An 18,024-nucleotide genomic window follows, 5' to 3' on the forward strand; every position below is an offset into this window, starting at 1 on the left:
CCCCCTGTCACGCTGCTCCAGGGGCCAGGAGGCCTCGCGGCTCCGCTGATCCCGGTGCTGGGAGGCATATTACCCTTTTACTATATAGGATAGAGGCCTGGTGCACGGGTGGGGCCAGCTGGTTTGCCCTGAAGGGTGTCCTGGATCAGGGTGGAGGTCCCCACTGGGGTGGCTGGCCAGTCTGGGTGAGGGGCTGAGGGCTGTTTTCAGGCTGGCGGGTGACTGAAGCTACCAACCTCTCCTTTTTTCCTTTTTTTTTTTTTTTTCTTGGATTTATTTACCTTCTATGGCTTTCACTGGAGCTGAGAGCCGGCTTTAGCTGTGAGACCTTGCTGCTGAAAGCAGGTTTCTGGCTTTGTTTACTTTCTGTATTTGAAACTTTGTTGCGACTCCAGCTCTGAGATCTGGACAGGCTGAAAGCAGGTTTCTGGAGTTTTGTTTAGCTTCTATATTTGTAATTGTTTCTTATTAGCTCAGAGCCCAGCAGTGGCAGGCGGGGAACCTGGCTTCCTCCGTCACTGGAGCAAGCAAGCCTCCTGTTTGTGTCAGTAGCCTGGCTGCCGGCCGCCATCTTGGCTGGCAGTTAATTTGCATATCGCCCTGATTAGCCAATGGGAAGGGTAGCGAAGTTACAGCTAATTACCATGTTTCTCTTTTATTAGATAGGATATATTAAAGAACAGTTATTATTGACAGTATAGGATTTGGGAAATTCTAGAGCCTGAGCTGTTAGGGTGACCTCCTGCCCTGGTTCGTCCAGGACTGCGGAGTTCCCTGGGACACAGGACTTCTGAGTGATAATACCTGGAAAGCCTCTGGCAAGCCAAGGTGAGTTGGTCACTCTAGCTCAGTGGTTCTCAACCTGTGGGTCACCAACCTGTGGGTTGCGACCCCTTTGGGGGTCAAATGACCCTTTCACAGGGGTCGCCTAAGACCATCGGAAAACACATATATAATTACATATTGTTTTTGTGATTAATCACTATGCTTTAATTATGTTCAATTTGTAACAATGAAAATACATCCTGCATATCAGATATTTACATTATGATTCCATAACAGTAGCAAAATTACAGTTATGAAGTAGCAACGAAAATAATTTTATGGTTGGGGGTCACCACAACACGAGGAACTGTATTAAAGGGTCGCGGCATTAGGAAGGTTGAGAACCACTGCTCTAGCTGAAATGAATCTTAAGCCATTAAAACCAACATTTAAATTTATTTCTACTCTGTGTGCATTCTTGAGTATGTTACTAACCCTCTCTGAACCTTAAATCTCTCATCTGTGGAAGTGTTTTTATGAATATCAAATTCGATTAAATTTCCCAGCACATTTTCTGGCCCTTAGTAGATAACAAATTGATATGTGTTTCTATTTCATTTTCTTAATTTGGTACAGCGGAATGTAATGAGTGAAATGGGATGAATGGGAGTTGTGGCAAAGCGGTTGTAAACGGAAGCTGTACCTACTCAGCCTTAGCAGCTGTGGCCACTTGGGAAAGAAGACCCAGTATGCCAGATCGTACCAGTTTTTTCTAGAGAAGCCATGCGTATTATTTTTTATTAGAGATATACTTATTTGAATATGTTGACATCACACTTAGGACTTTTAAAAACAAATGTAAGAGCATATCAAAACATTTTACTGGCCTTCAATTCTTTCACTGAGTCTCTTAATTGCATAAGATAGTGAGATTGGATAAGACAACACAAGAAAGTTTATTCTATCTAGATGGAGTACTCACAATTATGAAAAGGAATCAAAATAAATCAATAATGATCCTCCCCCCCCCCAGCAAAAAAAAGACAGAACATTCCCAGGTTTGAAGTTTGAGTTATCTCCTAAATCTAACAACTCAAGTCTGGACTTGTGGGGTTGCAAAATGATGAAGATAGAACCTACTAGCGAAAGCTTCACGAAGTGCTTGCAAACATTAGCTGACAGATTTCAGAACAATTTTAATATTAGTCATCACAGATAAGCCTGCCAAAGAGGGCAGAGTGTTAAAGAACATCTGCAGCACACACAAATACCACTTGCTGAGTTCAACCCAGAGAGGAAGTCAGCTTCTAAAGTCACAGAAGGCAAACCAGCAGAAGCAGCAGTTTTAAATGAAGTGGGTCAACCTTTCTCAGTGGGTGAAGCTGCTATCAGGAACTTGTTAGCTTCCAATATATTGCATGTTTGACCTCTAGCTTTTAGTGACAAGACCTTTTGAGGAGTATTTGGACTCATCCTACCCAATGAACCACTTATACTGTATAAATTGAATTAATTCTGTCAAGTATGGGGATATTAGATGATTAATACTCCTGAGTTATGATAATTTCATGACATGATGAAAACCCTCATGTACCCTGGGATGTATCTAATTGCATTGTAGGACCAAGACGGCAATCACATTGTAGCATTCGCTGAGAAAGCAGCAGAGCCATGGAGTACTGTCTTGAACTTTTCAGAGAACATAAAATGAATTAAAAGAAAACAACAACAAAAAACCAGCCTGCCAAACACTGGTGGGGTTTGGTTGGGGAGGAAAAGTCTCCCATGTGAGTTGAGGTCCTAATTCAGAGATTGGCTTTTTGAACTTAGAAAATGTTGCTGATGTATGGTGATCTGTTTTATTCTTTATCTACAGTTCACCAGTTATGCAGCTAAAGGAGACTTATTTGAACCAATAAGATCAAAGGTTTGTCCCAGGTGGAAGATAATTTTGTCGAGTGTATTATTTTAAGACTGAGAGTCAGGATGAAACTGCAGAGTTTGAAAAGTGACGGGGCTGCTTTAAGGCAGAAACAGGAAGTTGTAACTAGAAGCCATGTGAATGCCAAGCCAGCAGAATGCTCATCAAGTGGCAACTTAGCTAGTGTTTACTCTGAAATCCTCTGGCAGCCAGCTATTTTGCGGGAAATCCGATAAAACAGCCCTTGCCAGGTTTTATGAGGACCCCTACACAGACGGGATGGAGAAGCAGCACAGATTCCTGGCAGGGAAGGATGACGACCAGTTCCAACACCAGGGAGCCGTGGAGCTGCTTATCTTCAATTTTCTGCTCATCCTGACCATTTTGACCATCTGGTTATTTAAAAATCATCGTTTTCGCTTCCTGCATGAGACCGGAGGAGCGATGGTGTATGGTGAGTGCAGCCCCTGCAAGGCTGATGGGAAGCATGTTGCTTGGGAAACTGGAGACTCCTGCTCAGATGGCTCAGTGCCAAAGCTGGAGGAAATGCCCCCACCAAGTAGTCAGTAGCTTGGTGGAAGGTGCTGCAACATAAGGAATGCTCATCTCTACACTCTACAGTTAGCTGCTGACAGTTGCCTGTTCTTCTCATAAAAGTCAGAGTCCTGTTCTCAGGACTGGCAAGTCTGTGGAAAGATGCAGGGCCATTGTCATGTGTGGAGTCAGACCTGGAATTCTTTGTAAAGATAGACCTGGGGAGGATGTCTGCCATGGCAGGAGGGACCTGGGAGCATTAGAAAGTTCTAGAACTAATATCACAAAAATGTCTGAAGTAAATCCCCTACACCAACAAGTTTTCAAGAAGAAAACTTGCAAAAACGCTCTCCACCCCCTTTTGCACTAATTGTGTCAAAATCCATTTTAATTATATGAGCAATGTTTTATCTTCTGATATATGAGTTTCTTAATGCAGTACTTTCTATTTTTTAGCCTCATTTCAGACTTTCTCAGTTGTAATTGTTGTCATTATTAGTATTATTGCCTATGTATCTTTTTTTTTCCATAGTAGGGTGTGTGGAAATGCACTTGTTTAACATCTAAAACTCTCAAAGTGTTGCTTTTTCTGTGTAATTTACAATGTCATTCTTTTCAGAATAAAATGTGACAAAGATTATCCAGGCTGTACTTTCATCTTTTAAAGTAAAATCCAAGCCACCAGTGGTTTAAAAACTGATCTTATTGATGAAATAGTTTACTTTACCACTGTTATCTCAGCCTGATAATGGATAAGAACTTTGAGCACAGTGGAGACAGGTGTGGCATTGTTATAATTCATAGCAAAGAATATGCTTTTACCATACTTTGCTTCTATCATTTTGGAAGTCCTGAGGCCTTTAATGTCACTCAGGTTCAGGGATGGGATCAATCCACATTTTATATGCTAAGCTAACCCAACGAAGTCCCCATAATAATGATGCTTAATCAGGATTGCCCCGCCCTAACTGGATCCCACTGTGAGACACTGGAGCAGGAGGCAGAAAGTTCAGGCTGAGCAGTGTAATTCCTTTCAGGAGACTGACAAACTAAGCCTTTCAGAGCACAGAGTTAAATTTCTTTGTATTGAGAGTCTTAAAACAACAACAAAACTCTCAAACAGAAAGGAAGTGATATTGTCAGATGTCAAGCCCGAAGCTCCAGACACTTGCCCTTCTCCATCATCAGTGGGCCAGGATCTTTCTCTTGAGTTAGCTAATAAATAATCAATGAGGATATGAGATGTAATTTGAAGAGCCAGAAACAATGTAATTCTAGGCATTACATTAAAGGGCTACATATGGTTTAGCAAAACTACAGATTTTAAAATTAGAAATCTTTATTAGAGGGAAAGATTTCTTCACAGCCCTGAATTTGATTGAACTGTGACTTATTTACCAATTTCAGCTTATCTATGATAGAGATACTGTTGTGTAAAACTTTTAATTAAATTTGGTGACATTAAAATTAAAATATACTTTGTACTCACAACAAATAAATGTAACTTTTATTTTGCACCTGAAATTTTTCAGATTACCTTTCATCCTCAAAAACTCCATGAAATACTTAAAAAAAATCTAATAAAGATTGACCTCTAGCTTTTAGTGACAATAAGTTGAAGGTATTAAATATGTCCCTTTTTTTTCTCCACTGACTCCTTCTAGCCCACGCCCAACCCCTGCCCCAGGTCTTCACCAACCTATTTGTCTGTGCCCATGGGTTATGCATATATGTATACAAGTTCTTTGGTTGATCTATTTCCATCCACCCACCCACTCCTGCCTTGCCTCTGAGATTCAACAGTCTGTTCCATGCTTCTATGTCTCTGGATCTATTTTGTTCATCAGGTTATTTTGTTTATTATATTCTACATATGAGTGAGTCATATGGTACTTGCTTTTCTCTAACTGGCTTATTTTACTTAGCATAATACTCTCCAGGTCCCTCCATACTGTCTCAAAGGGATCCTATACTTTTAAGTAGTGATTGAAGTGATAAATATTAGCACATTGCGCTATAGTTGAAATAGCATTTCTCTAGATTGGTATTATTAAGGCAGTTTATGCTTAAAGGTAATGAGAGTGAGATTAAGTTGAGCTGTCTGATTTCTATCATTTCACAGTTTATTTTATGCCAATATTATTGAAAGCAATTTCTGAAACAGTGCATTGTAAAAGGATTATAAAATTGTGAAGACATTACTATTCCAGTACTAGAATTTTGTTTTCCTTGAGTTATCTTGAGCTATAATCAATTAAAATAATTTTCTTTTAGTGTTGTTTAATGTTTTTGTTGACCTAAAATTAAAGTTGTTGGAATTTAAGAGGATCTTAGAGGTTATCTTCTCCAGCTCTCTCATTATACAGAGGAAGAAAGTGAATCTCAAAAAAGTGAAATAACTCCCCCAAAACTTAATAGCCACTCATGTCATGGTCCATGTGCTTTTACTCCTCTTCGTATGTAATAAGGTTCATGTCCGTCTTAAAAGAGCGCTCACTGATAGTCTCTGAAATAGTCCACAAGGATGTCATTAGTGATTTCTCATAGTTCTTCTTTAGGGATGATCTAAAGGTTAAATCCCAGTGTTTACTAGAGACTTTCTGACAGTGATATAACAAAATAGTCTGAAACAACAGAGGAACAAGATGGGACTTTCTAATAAACACTTTAAATGATAAGGGGAGAGGAGAGGCCAAGTAAATAAATTGCTCAGTAGCTGTAAGTGAATTTGAAATTCACAGGTGAAAAGAGGCCTTAGCACAAGTCCAACATCCTCAGTTCACAGGAGAGAAAACAAAAACTTATAGAGGTAAAGGTTATTTAATTAGTTAGCCACTGTGCTGGGATTCAACCTCCATCTCCAAGAGATGCCAAAGGCATTTTAAAATGAGTCAATTCTCTCAATGATTGTCCTGGAGAGAAGAGGTATCTGTGAGCTCCAGTTGCATCCTCATACTGTTTATGCTTCAGGATTAGTCATAGATTCCACTTTCTAGGCAGTCCAAGAGGGAAATTGCAGGATAAAGCCATATAAACCCCTCTTTCTTCAAGGATGAAACTCATGGTTTTTGCTGGAGTCCTACCAAGATCATGATGATAATCAATGGGGAAGAAAATAAACCAAACTATGGTTAAAATTTAAATTTAAAAATTTTTTTAAAGGAGATGAACATTTGAGAGTTAAGTGTACCTCAGTCATCTCCACCCTATAGATGGATATACTTGTAATGAAGCATCTTCTAAAACTTTTTGAGGAGGTACCTAATGCTTATCAATGAAGTTGGCTAACAGCCCTCGATGGCCTGAATACTGACTGCTCTTGCTCTTAACTTTTTGTATAATGTGACATTTTCTCTGTATCGAGAAACATAGCTATTTTTCTAAAACAACAAATTTTCTGTAATACCTCAGCCCAGTGTGCCATCTGCCTTTCTGATGGTATTCAGTTGATATGTTTCAAATAGTCTTTAGAAGACATAATAGATATTGATACATTTTATCAGTATACCAGAGAATCCAACGAAAACATTCTAGGGAGCAGGGCCTTAGGAAATGAGCAGTTAAAGTAAAATGAAAGAAAAGTGATTAAACATAACATTTCACTGCTCTTTTACTTAATGTTATAAACAATTTCCAAGTTGTTAACCTTAAAATACAGGGGTGGGCAAAAGTAGGTATACAGTTCTTCATATGGAAAGAGACATGCAGATTATAATTATTACAAATAGCTTTATTGACTCAATAGAATGTCACAATGGCACAGTAAACCTAGTTTTGCCCACCCTTGCAAGTATTGTTTGATTTGAATTTGTTCTTTGGAGATAGAGCTGCTACTCCAAATCCAAATAATCCACTATATGAAAAATAGCTTTTGTCTTGGTATTAAGGGCCACAGGATGCTTTTAAAAATTAGTGGCAATATTCTAACAATATTTTTATCTCACCAGGAATAGTAATGGGTAATTGTGTTTCATGATATACTATGGCTCTCATTATTTCAAAATGGAAGGATGAGAGTCCATAACTAATTTAAAATATATGCTATGAAGATACTAATCTAAATTGGACTAAAAGCCTAAATGACTATTAATGGTCAAAGTATTGATTGATAGCAGCTTGGTGCACTTAGCGCTGCTCACTTAGGTCTGTGTCTCCAGCTCCCGTTCATAAAGAAAAATGCCCCTGGTGTCCTGATAGCATTGAGAGTTCCATTACACATCACTGGGCGCCTCCTTACTTCATAGGACACTCATAATGCCCTGTGCTCAAGGGCTGGGGTTGGAGCTTAGGGACATACAATTTAAACCTCTTAGAATTCCACCTTTGACTCCGTGGCCTTACAATATATGGCACAGCCTCTGAATTCGTGTGGACATTTTGCTCATTATTTAGTGGGTAGAAGTGAAATTTTAAGCCACAAAGTTTAGATTTTTAATTCATTAAACTAAGTCATATTAAACTATTAAATTATATCTGATGCTTAAGAGTATACTTAGCAGTATAATAGGGCCAATTTAGTTCATTCAGAAGCATGTTTTTTAAAATTTAAAGAAAATATAGTTACATAGTGAATCAGCAAGGTTTTTAAAGCCATCGTTCTTTAAAAAATCATAAGGCATCCATTTCATCTTAGCACTGCTCAGAGGATGCTCAGGATAAAATTGGGTTGTTGGACAAAACATGGCTCAACCCTGCTGATCCATATGTCCTGCTCCAGTCTGACCCTGTCTCCAGGCCTGCCCAGCCCAAGGGATAGGCTCACAATACTCCCCACCTTCCCTACCTGGAAGATCCTTCCCAAGGTTTTACTGGTTCAAATGTGTCAGGCTTTATGGAGAAAGCATTGGATCCTCTCTTGGGCATTTGAGTTTTTAAATCCCAATAAAAATTTTTTTTCTGAGTTAGATGCATTACTTTGTTCAAGTGACTTAACCTCTGGCCTTACTTTTCTCATCTGTAAAATGAGGAAGAAAGGAAATAGAGATCACTAAGCTCCCTTTCAGCTGCAAAAGTCTTTCAGAATTCAGACCAAGAATGACTCCCTCCAGCCCAGGCATCTCTCAGCCATCCGTACCCAAACCAGTTTCCTCCCAGAACCCATGGGCTTAGGACACTCAGCCCTTTCCCTCAGACAGGCTTCTAGCTAGTGCTACTTCTCCACTCTGAGTGCTTCTGGTTCTGATTCTGGGATGAGTGTTTGGTAAATGCTGCTGAGTTTTTCTCAGAAAGGTGAAGAGAGCAGGTCACACCAACAGAGCAGTGAGGGTAGCCTTGGGTCAGGGCTTGTGGATGCCTATTGCACGAACATCAGGGTGACTCTGGTTTTATTTGAAGGGCTCTGCAGAAAAGGAGATTAGGGTTATGACCCCAGTGAACTCAGCTTGCTCTCTTTTCGGAATAAGAAGACTGATTTGAAGGAACTTCCGAGGCCAAGGCAAGGCTTGCCTGCTATGAAGTGTTAGCTAAAGAAAGGTTAAAAAGTGGGAAATCACAGGCACTGTCCTCTGTAGGTTTTTAAAAGTTAATTTTAAGGAAATAGCCTCCTATCTATTCTGCTGGGCTTCTGTGTCCCCAAGGAGCTACAGAGGAAACCCTGGGAGCACAGGACTGTGGGGCCTCAGAGGGTCTGCACTCAGTTCTAAGAGCAGATGACTCTGCTCCTCAAGACAATGAACTCATGATTCAAACTATTTACAGCAATAATATACAATCTAAATTTAACTCAAGTTATATGGTTAGTGAAGTGAGGACATAAGAATTAACGTTTGCTAAACATCTATTATATAAAAATACAATAATAATAATAGCTAACATAGCATAGAGATGGGATTTATACTATCATAAGTACTTTACATGTGTTAACTCAATCCTCACAGCAACCATTTTATGTGGGGAAACTGAGGCACCAAAAAATTAAGTAACTTGCCTAAGGCCACAGGACTTTTAAATGCCCCAGGTGGTGTTACAGAATTTACCAGGCAACCAAAGAACACACAGGAGTACTTGGAGACACAGGAAAAACCCATTTATTTTCAGATGTTTCACATGTACCGGTACAGTGACTCAGGGGAGACTGTTTCTCTCCAAATCCTGAGCAAGCCAATATGGAGGAAGCTTTCCCTTTATACCTTTTGGTTTCTTTGTCCCCCAAATATGGGATGGCACTTCCAGACCTTTCGTGGGCTTTGCAAAAAGCCCCATGTGTTGGGATGGGGGCCGTGAGACTGCACCTAAAGGCCTGGCCTGGTGCCAGCACTGATAACTCCATCTGGTGGTTATGTATTGTTCATGGTTTATGGCCTCTCTAAAATGGGAGTAGTACTTAGGTAAATAAGTCTTGAAAGACCAGATAATTAAAGAAGGGGCAGTGACTAGACTATAGGTTAACAAGAATGTGCATTAGGTTACTGGCACAGATTCAGATTGCTAGCCCCCCCAAAATGTCTCATTTTCCCCATCAGTGGGACTCAGACTTTGGCGGTTTGGCTCTATGCGGCCACCGGGTATCACAAACCTGGCCGTGTATATGTATGCGCCTTTGCTTGGGGGGGGGGGGGGGTTTTATCTTTTTCATATTACAAATGAGGAAGCTCTCACTCAGAGACAAAAAGTAACTTGTTGGTAACCAATAAGGCTGAGCTTCAAGCCCAGGACCATAAAACCCATGTTCTCTTTGCCAGGTGCTGGTGCCTTGAGAAGTTTCTAGAAGAGATTGAGATAGCTAATAACTGTACCTTATTGCTAATCCTCACTACATCCATGCAAAATGTACACGATGACCTTTAGTTTGCACATAAGGACATGGAAACTCAGGACATTTATGGCTTGGCCAAGGCTATACAGAAGAATTGGCAAGAATACTGTTTTTGAAAGCTAGTGCTCTCAAGTTTTGGCCACAGTTGTCCTCTCATCAAGGTCTGCTCATGAAAGCTAACTCTCAGGAAGTCCAGAATAGGGAAAGGCTGGGGAGAGGAGGTAGGTAGCTATATTTTTCTTTTTTCTTGAAACTACAGAGATGTTATGCTGTCCAAAGCAGAAAGCCAGGTGTGGGAAAGACACTGGGATCAAGATGTCCCAGGTCTGGAGAGTGACAAGGCTGACCTGGAGACACGTGCCCAGTGGCAAGGGCAGCAGTGTGGCAAGTCTACAGCCATTCTGAGTTTCCATCCTGAGAATGTCAGAATGGGAGTGGAAGGTACTATAAACAGTTTGAAAAGGGAAAGTGTCTTCTTCATGTGGACCATGGCTTTCATTGTATGTCAGTTTAATTGAATTGAGTTTTGGGAAGAGACTGAAGGTAGAATCACTAATTACACCTCTGGCTCTCCAAGCTTTATAAGAACCGGTGAGCATAGTCTTGAAATAACATGGACTTGGAAACATTCCATGCTGGCATGGTGCGCATATTGGTAGGAACTCTTGTCTTACAGAACAGTGCTCCTTACAGTGTAGCCCCTGGACCAGCTGCATCATGGTCACCTGAGAACTTGTGAGAAATGCAAATATGTAGGCCCAGACCTGCTGGCTCAGAAACTCTACTGGGGGCCAGAAACCTGCATTTAACCACCTTCTAGAGCAGTGGTTCTCAACCTGTGGGTCGCGACCCCTTTGGGGGTCGAACGACCCTTTCACAGGGGTCGCCTAAGGCCATCGGAAAACACATATATAATTATATATTGTTTTGTGATTAATCACTATGCTTTAATTATGTTCAATTTGTAACAATGAAAATACATCCTGCGTATCAGATATTTACATTATGATTCATAACAGTAGCAAAATTACAGTTATGAAGTAGCAACGAAAATAATTTTATGGTTGGGGGTCACCACAACATGAGGAACTGTATTAAAGGGTCGCGGCATTAGGAAGGTTGAGAACCACTGTTCTAGAGGGTTCTGATGCACTATAGTCTGAGAACTACTTCACCAGGGAAATGAAATTGAACAAAAAATGCCTAGATTTGTCTCCTCTTTTTCCCCTATCTTTTCTCTTTTTCACCCTGTACCCTCCTGTGATGAAGAGGGGTTTGGGAGACAATCTCTATTTGTTGGACAGTCCCTCCCTCTTTCACTATTTACAATACTTTGTAATGTTTTCAACTGTAGTTTGAGAAAAATAGACAGTTTTGTGTAAACATTATAAAGGAGGAAATCATTTTGTTTTAGTCAGTATGTATCTAGTTAGAAAGCTCTATATATTTCTTCTGTAAACTTCTTAAGAGAGTTGCAAGGAAGAGTGTTAGATTATGTACAACTTGGTGGCTGAGATCATTTCTAAAGAAGTTGTCCATAATGCTTGCTAGGAATCCCAGAGTCTTGTGAAATGTGTTTGTGTATGTTGTGTCTGTACATGTTTGTGTTCATGCATGTGTGCATGTATGTGTTGCCCTACAGTAAGGATGGGGGCAAACATTGGACACCCCACCATGGTGGAAGATCTGATGTTGGGACTTTCTGTCATTTACCACATGTACTGTCCTATAAGAAGACAAAAACTGTGAAGAAGATACCCTCATGGACCACTTTCTACCTGGAAATACCATGGGATACTCTTGCTGGCAGGTGCTCCAGATCTGCTCTGAAACCCTTATGGGACTCTTTTCTTTACCAAAACAAGTTGACAGTGAGCCAGCACAAAGCAATAAATTGTGTCCTTTTATAGCAACACCCACACTTTCCTGTAGTTCTTTGAATTCAGAAGGTTGGTAGGAGGGCAGAGAAAGAACAAAAGACTAAATAACCAGTTGGTATTAGAAGGAAAACTGTTAGGAAATGCACTTAGCATTTGAAATTCAAATCCATTTTATCTCACTACATCAAAGGCTTTGATAAGATGGGGGAGGTGGGTAAGTATCAAGTAAAAAAGTTAAAATTGTAGAGATGCCCCTTACTGTTTAATATTTATGGCTACTCTCTTAAAGAGTTTAATGCTGTGCACTGAATCTGCTTTCTTAGAATATTTTCCCACCCTTTCCTTCTTCATCCCACATTTGAATCCCTAGTTTATTTTTTTAATCTGAATGACTGAAATAACATCACAGATTCCCTGCCTTAAAGAGTCTCCCACTATAAAAAGTCCTACTCATGGGAAAGAGCACTCTTCCTTGGGATCTGTTTTATTCCTATCATCTCGAAGCTCCTCTACTCAGTTCCTTTGCTGAATTCTTCTTCACATAAATAGAAATGATTTTTAATGTTAATTTCCTCTCCATGTCTTCACTGTATTGCACATCTCCTTTTTCCTTCAGATAATTGTCTCCAAATGCAGTTTCCTCTGCTCCAAAACAGAGCAAATCTGCTGGCTAGCAAAGAGCTCACTCACTTTTTCCACAAGATGTTCTTGCCAACACTTTCTCCTTCTTGGACACTTTCTGTTCTTCAGCTGTGTTGGGGCCCTGGATCTCAGCTGCTGAGTCAACCATACCAAACTGCTTGATGTGCCTCATTAGCACTACGCTCATTAAGTTTCGAATACTTCCCCTAGAAAGTCCATGCCCTGTTCTCACCTGGTGAACTCCTACACATCCTTAAAAACTTCTTCTGTGAAGCCTCTTCTTTCTTTTTTTTTTTTTTAAATATATTTTTATTGACTTCAGAAAGGAAGGGAGAGGGAGAGAGAGATAGAAACAACAGTGATGAGAGAATCATTGACCGGCAGCTTCCTGCACGCCCCCTACTGGGGACCAAGCCTGCAACCCCAGCATGTGCCCTTGACCGGAATTGAACCCTGTACCCTTCAATTCACAGGCCAACACTCTATCCACTGAGCCAAACTGGCTAGGGCTGTGAAGCCTTTTCTGACACTTTGGTGGATGGAGACTTGTTTCTATTTGTTAGGATGCATTCAGCTGATAGTAACAGAAACCCTGACTGGAAAAGACTTAAGCAATAAGGACACTTATTATCTCCCATAACCAGAAGTCCAGAGAAGAGCAGTCTTCAGGGTTGGCAGATTCCACAGCCTGCTCTTGTCATCACGCACCCAGGTTCTTCCTGTTCTCTGCTCTGCTTTTCTCATGCTGACTTCAGCATCAGGCTGGCTGCAGATCTGAGTTATTCTGAGGAAGAAGAGCACCATCTCTCATCTGTCTCCCTTAGGATGTCCAAACTTTCTAAGCTTCCTATTCAGCTTTCCTTGACTTTTATTGACTGGGATCAGGTCACATGCTCTTGTAGAACCAATTATCCACACAGGGAATAGAAACACCCTTTATCTGGAAATGAGGTCCAGCTTATCATAAACATGTGGGGAGGGCTGGACAGATCTGGTCTTTGTTGGGGAAAGGGGAGATGGATGCTGGGTTGGCAATGCATGGTGTCTGATACACTTAGGAAGTTGGAATATGATATTATACAGTTTGAGGGTTTATCTTCTTGTTTTGGTAAGGGAGAATGCCTCATTTATCTAGCTTACACTTGTAGCCCCTGAATGCACAGAGGGAAAGAACTGCAAGACACAGTTCTTCCATAGTCTTTATGCATTAACTCCATTTGCCACAGCCTCCTGAATTCTCTCCAACATCATGTGGCATTTTAATCCACATCTACGAAGAGTTTGATTAGATACGCATGTACAGTTGGGCTGTGTGCCTCCAGGGGAGCTACAGGAAGGGCATCTGAGGGAGTGCGCCAGAGCACACGATGGCAGTGCCAGTGTGTGGGACCATGTGCGCACACCAGCCACGGCAGTGCCAGTGTGTGAGACAGCAGTTTTGAACATAGCCAGAGATTTTAACACTTTGTGTTCTAGTAATGGTTCTGAAATCTGTTTCACTGTGTATAACTATAATAATTATGTATTTAAAGAAATCCCCATCTGTGTTATTCTCATAACAGCCCCTTTAGGAAGTGCTTCGGGTCACTTAGAATGATGGTCAGTCCTAGGGGATATGGCTGTGCCCTGCAGGCTCACTGTGGGAAGAGACTTAGAGACACATGTTCAACCTGATCCTTACTGGAAGTCAGGATCACAGCACTGGGCAAGAGGAAAGGGCTAGCAGCATTAGAACATTTTATGTTAGGATAAAGGCCATATTTTATTCCTCTTTATAACTCCTACAGTCCTAGACCAATGCCTTGTGTGTACTGTATGTGGTATGAAAATGTAAGTAGGGTGGAGTGGAGTTTTCTCATATTTTCAATGTGGCGATGAAGTGAGAGCCAGTCCAGAGAGCCAAGGCTCATATTTCTCAATGCTTTTCATTTACAGTGTTGATGAGGTGCTTTCCCCATCCTTCTCTTCCTTCCTCTGTCTTGTCCCAGAAACGCCACCATATCACGGCCTGTCAGGCATCTGTTAGCAAGCTCTGTGAGGACAGGAGCATCAGAGCATTGGCTGTGATGTTCCTTCCATGTGACATTTTAAAATTTTGGTCACTAACTACATACATTTGGGGGATCCTCTTCTTCTGGACTTCAAGGGAGTTTGTGGACTTGGAGGAAGTTGGGTTATAATGCTGCCTAAAGTGTTTAGCTTTTCTAGAGGAAAGAGATGAAGAATAGCACAGTCTCTGTCCTAAGCAGTCTCATTGTCTCATAGGGCAGACAGAGCCAAGGTCTGCAAAGCAATGCTAAACAATAAGTCTTTATAAAATTGGGCCATAAGGGGTGTGGTTTAAACTGTGAGTGCTGTAAGAACTCAGTGATGAGGGGGCTTAGACACAGGCTGTCCAGTGCACAGGTCCCCACAGATATGACTTGAGATGGAGTTTGTTGGATGGGAGTGCTTTAGGGGTGAGGTCTATTGTCTAAGCCTGATCCTGGGCCTGTATGCTGTTGGGGACAGGTCGGAGTTCACTGAAGAGCAGGTCCACACTACTGCCACCCCAGCTGCCCAGATGGCCAGACTGGTGGGGTAAGGGATGCATCTGGACTAGAGTTTCTGCCTGGAGAAGGTGACACCACCAGATGGCCAGGGAAAGAGCTCAGTGAAGGGTCATGCTCCTGAGGATGCAGCCTGGGATCAGGACTGTGCATGCATGTGCTGGGTGGCATTGCTTTGCCAGGGCAGGCTTTCTTCTTTTTCCTGAGGAGGTAGAGCCCTGATTCATGACTTCCCAATGAAACTGGGTGTGTGTCCATAGGCAGAGGAAGCCAGTCTCTTCTTTCCCTCTCTGTTAAGTGGTTGGAACTTTTTCTTTATCCTGCAGCTTGAACAACTGTTTCTTTGCATTTTCTTCCTACTACCAATGCTACTCTGTCACTTGCCCTCATACATTGTGCTGGAGTGGATAACCCAACCCTTCATATTCCTGTCAGCAGAAGCTAAAGTGCTGAGTGGACTGGTGGCTGTCAAGAGAATTGCGAAGCTCTGTGGGTAGGTGTCTGGCCAATGACACCAGGGATTTAGGGGTTACTGCTGCTGAAGCAGGGGCACACAAGTGGGTGCATGTGAGGCAGCAGTTTCCCTGCTGCCCTCATACTCTGCCAAGTTGATGATGCCTCTCAACCCTCAGGATGGGGGAGAGGCAGGCCAGAGTGTTTTCTCCACTGTGATAACTTGGGTCCTCTGAGAAGCAGACTCTGGGAAGATATTCTTTGTACCAAAGACTTATTGAGGGAAAGTCCTTTGATGGGGAGAGAGTCTGTGGATGCTGGGACAGCTGTCAGACCTTCCTGCAGCCCCATCCTCAGTGGGGAGAGGGGAAGAAAGGAAGCAGGGGAGAAGCTTTAAGCTGCGGGGCATTTCTAAGCAAGTGGTGGCAGGGCTGAGTGGGCATCCTCCAGCCACTGGGCTGTTCAGAGGAGCCCCCTGTGAATGCCCTGCTCTCTCAGTGCTCAGCCTCCCTGTCTGAGTGCCCTGCTCCCTCAGTGTTCTGAAGAACAAGTAAAGTAAAAATATTTGTGAAGGGAATGTTTTCATTCTCACCTCTCATTCTAATTAGTTCTCCATATTGTTGCTCAAGTGATAGTTCTTATATGAAAATCTGATTGTTTAACTCTACTACCTAAAATATTTCAATAGTTCTGTGTTGCCATTGGGTTAAAACTGAGAACTCTTACATGGCAGAGGGGCCTCCTTATGACGTGACCCCACCTCTGGTCTACAGTGGAGAGTTCAATCTCTCTCTCTCTCTCTCTCTCTCTCTCTCTCTCTATCTCTCTCTCTCTCTCCTCTGCATTTATATGTTATTTTCGTTAAGTTATCCTAGTGACTGTTGAGGCAGAAACACTAACATTTAGTAACTATGCAACAGAACATTAACTTTTCATTCACATAATAGTCCAATGCAGGTACTCCTGGTTGATGATGTTTTCCCCCACCTGGTGTCTCAGGGCAGGTGCTTTTGCTTTCTTCCCATCCATCTAATAATAGGGAAAAGAGAGAAGAGAAAACTCTCCTACTTCTTCAATGTTGTGGCCCAGAAGTGGCACGTATTACTTTTGCTTACATTCCATTGTTGAAAACCCAACCAGATGCAAGACAGCCAGGAAACCCAATCTCTGGCTGCCCCTTCTCAGCAGCTGTTGTGCACATTGGAGAACATAAATTATGGGGATTTCCAGCTATCTCTGCTGTTCCTCATGTGCTGTCACCTATAGATGTAGCCTGGATCCCAGCTCCTTCCCTGATTCAGCTCATCTGGACAACTCTTATGTGGCCATTTAAGATTCATCTAAAGCTTTGCATCATTTCAAAGGCTTTGGAATATCTTCACTCTATACTCATATAACACAATGAGCTCACCAGCTATCATTGCACACATCACATTGTATTATAACTGTGTTCATGTATAGTTATTATTTTACAAACATGAGCTTCTGTAGGACTGGTACTGTGTTTTTATTTTAAATCAGTAAATATATGGCACAAAATATGTACCCACAAATATTTTATTAAATAAATGAAAAGTTATTGTATGACTGGATTCACAAGAGAGTGGTAAAACAACCAACATTGGATGTTCTAAAGAGTGAGTTTTATCTTAAAAGAGTAAATTTATGTTAAAACACATATATCAATCTTATTTTTAAATTGAGGAATGTGTAGGCCTCTGAAGTTTCTTTGCTCTTGTTAATAAATCTGTCATGTAAAGAGTATTCACAGTGGTCAGATTACCCTGAGCATCCTAACGGAGTTCATACACTCATAAGTCAAGGGCTGTGACTTGGGTTCAGCTCTTCACTAAAAGGAATGTTATGTTAGTAGGATGCATTTGGATACAAGTAAGCTGAAACTTGAGTCACAATTGTTTAAAAAATTAGAGAATATACTATGTCACATAGCATGAAGTCTAGAATTAGGGTAGTTCCAGGATAGGCTGATCCAGTGGCTCAGTTAAGTCAACCAGGACCTGGGTTCTGTCTTTATCTCAGTCCTACTTTCCTCAGTATATTTATTATGTCCTTGGACTGGATCCCTTCAAGGGATCACAGATATCTGCCAGCAAAAAGTGGGGAAATATATTGCCTTGGTTATGTCCTGAGGGAGAAAATAAGAACACCCCTCCCCCAACCATATAAGTGCTTCTTTTTAGTCTGACAAGACTGACTTATATATATATATACTAGTAGCCCGGTGCACGAAATTCGTGCACTGGGATAGGGGGGGAAAGGGGCCCCTCAGTCTGGCCTTCACTCTCTCCAATCTGAGACCCCTCAGGGAATGTCCAACTGCCTGTTTGTGCCCACACTTTTAACAGATAACAGCTCCATTGTTGTTTCTTTCTTATGCTTAAAACCATTGGAATTAGTAGGTATTCAAAGTGTGTATACATTTTGGGGGGACACCCTGTATATCTCTAGTCAGCGGTGAAAGAAACCAACAGCAGATTTGGAACCCCCAGACAGGGAACCTCGCTC

General features: G+C 41.5%; 1 protein-coding gene across 1 annotated transcript in view; it reads left to right on the forward strand.

Annotated features, from left to right (window-relative positions):
• Positions 1–2,392: 2,392 nt before the first annotated feature.
• LOC102254681 (sodium/hydrogen exchanger 9-like) overlaps positions 2,393–18,024 on the forward strand; it is a 95,417-nt gene continuing 79,785 nt past the window's right edge. The window contains exons 1-2 of the mRNA XM_014539255.1: positions 2,393–2,552; positions 2,642–3,140. Of these exons, the coding sequence (XP_014394741.1) occupies positions 2,966–3,140 (175 nt within the window). The 5' untranslated portion in view covers positions 2,393–2,552; positions 2,642–2,965. The remainder of the gene's footprint in view (positions 2,553–2,641; positions 3,141–18,024) is intronic.

Source organism: Myotis brandtii, unplaced genomic scaffold (genome assembly GCF_000412655.1).
Source record: "Myotis brandtii unplaced genomic scaffold, ASM41265v1 scaffold210, whole genome shotgun sequence".
Classification (NCBI taxonomy): domain Eukaryota; kingdom Metazoa; phylum Chordata; class Mammalia; order Chiroptera; family Vespertilionidae; genus Myotis; species Myotis brandtii.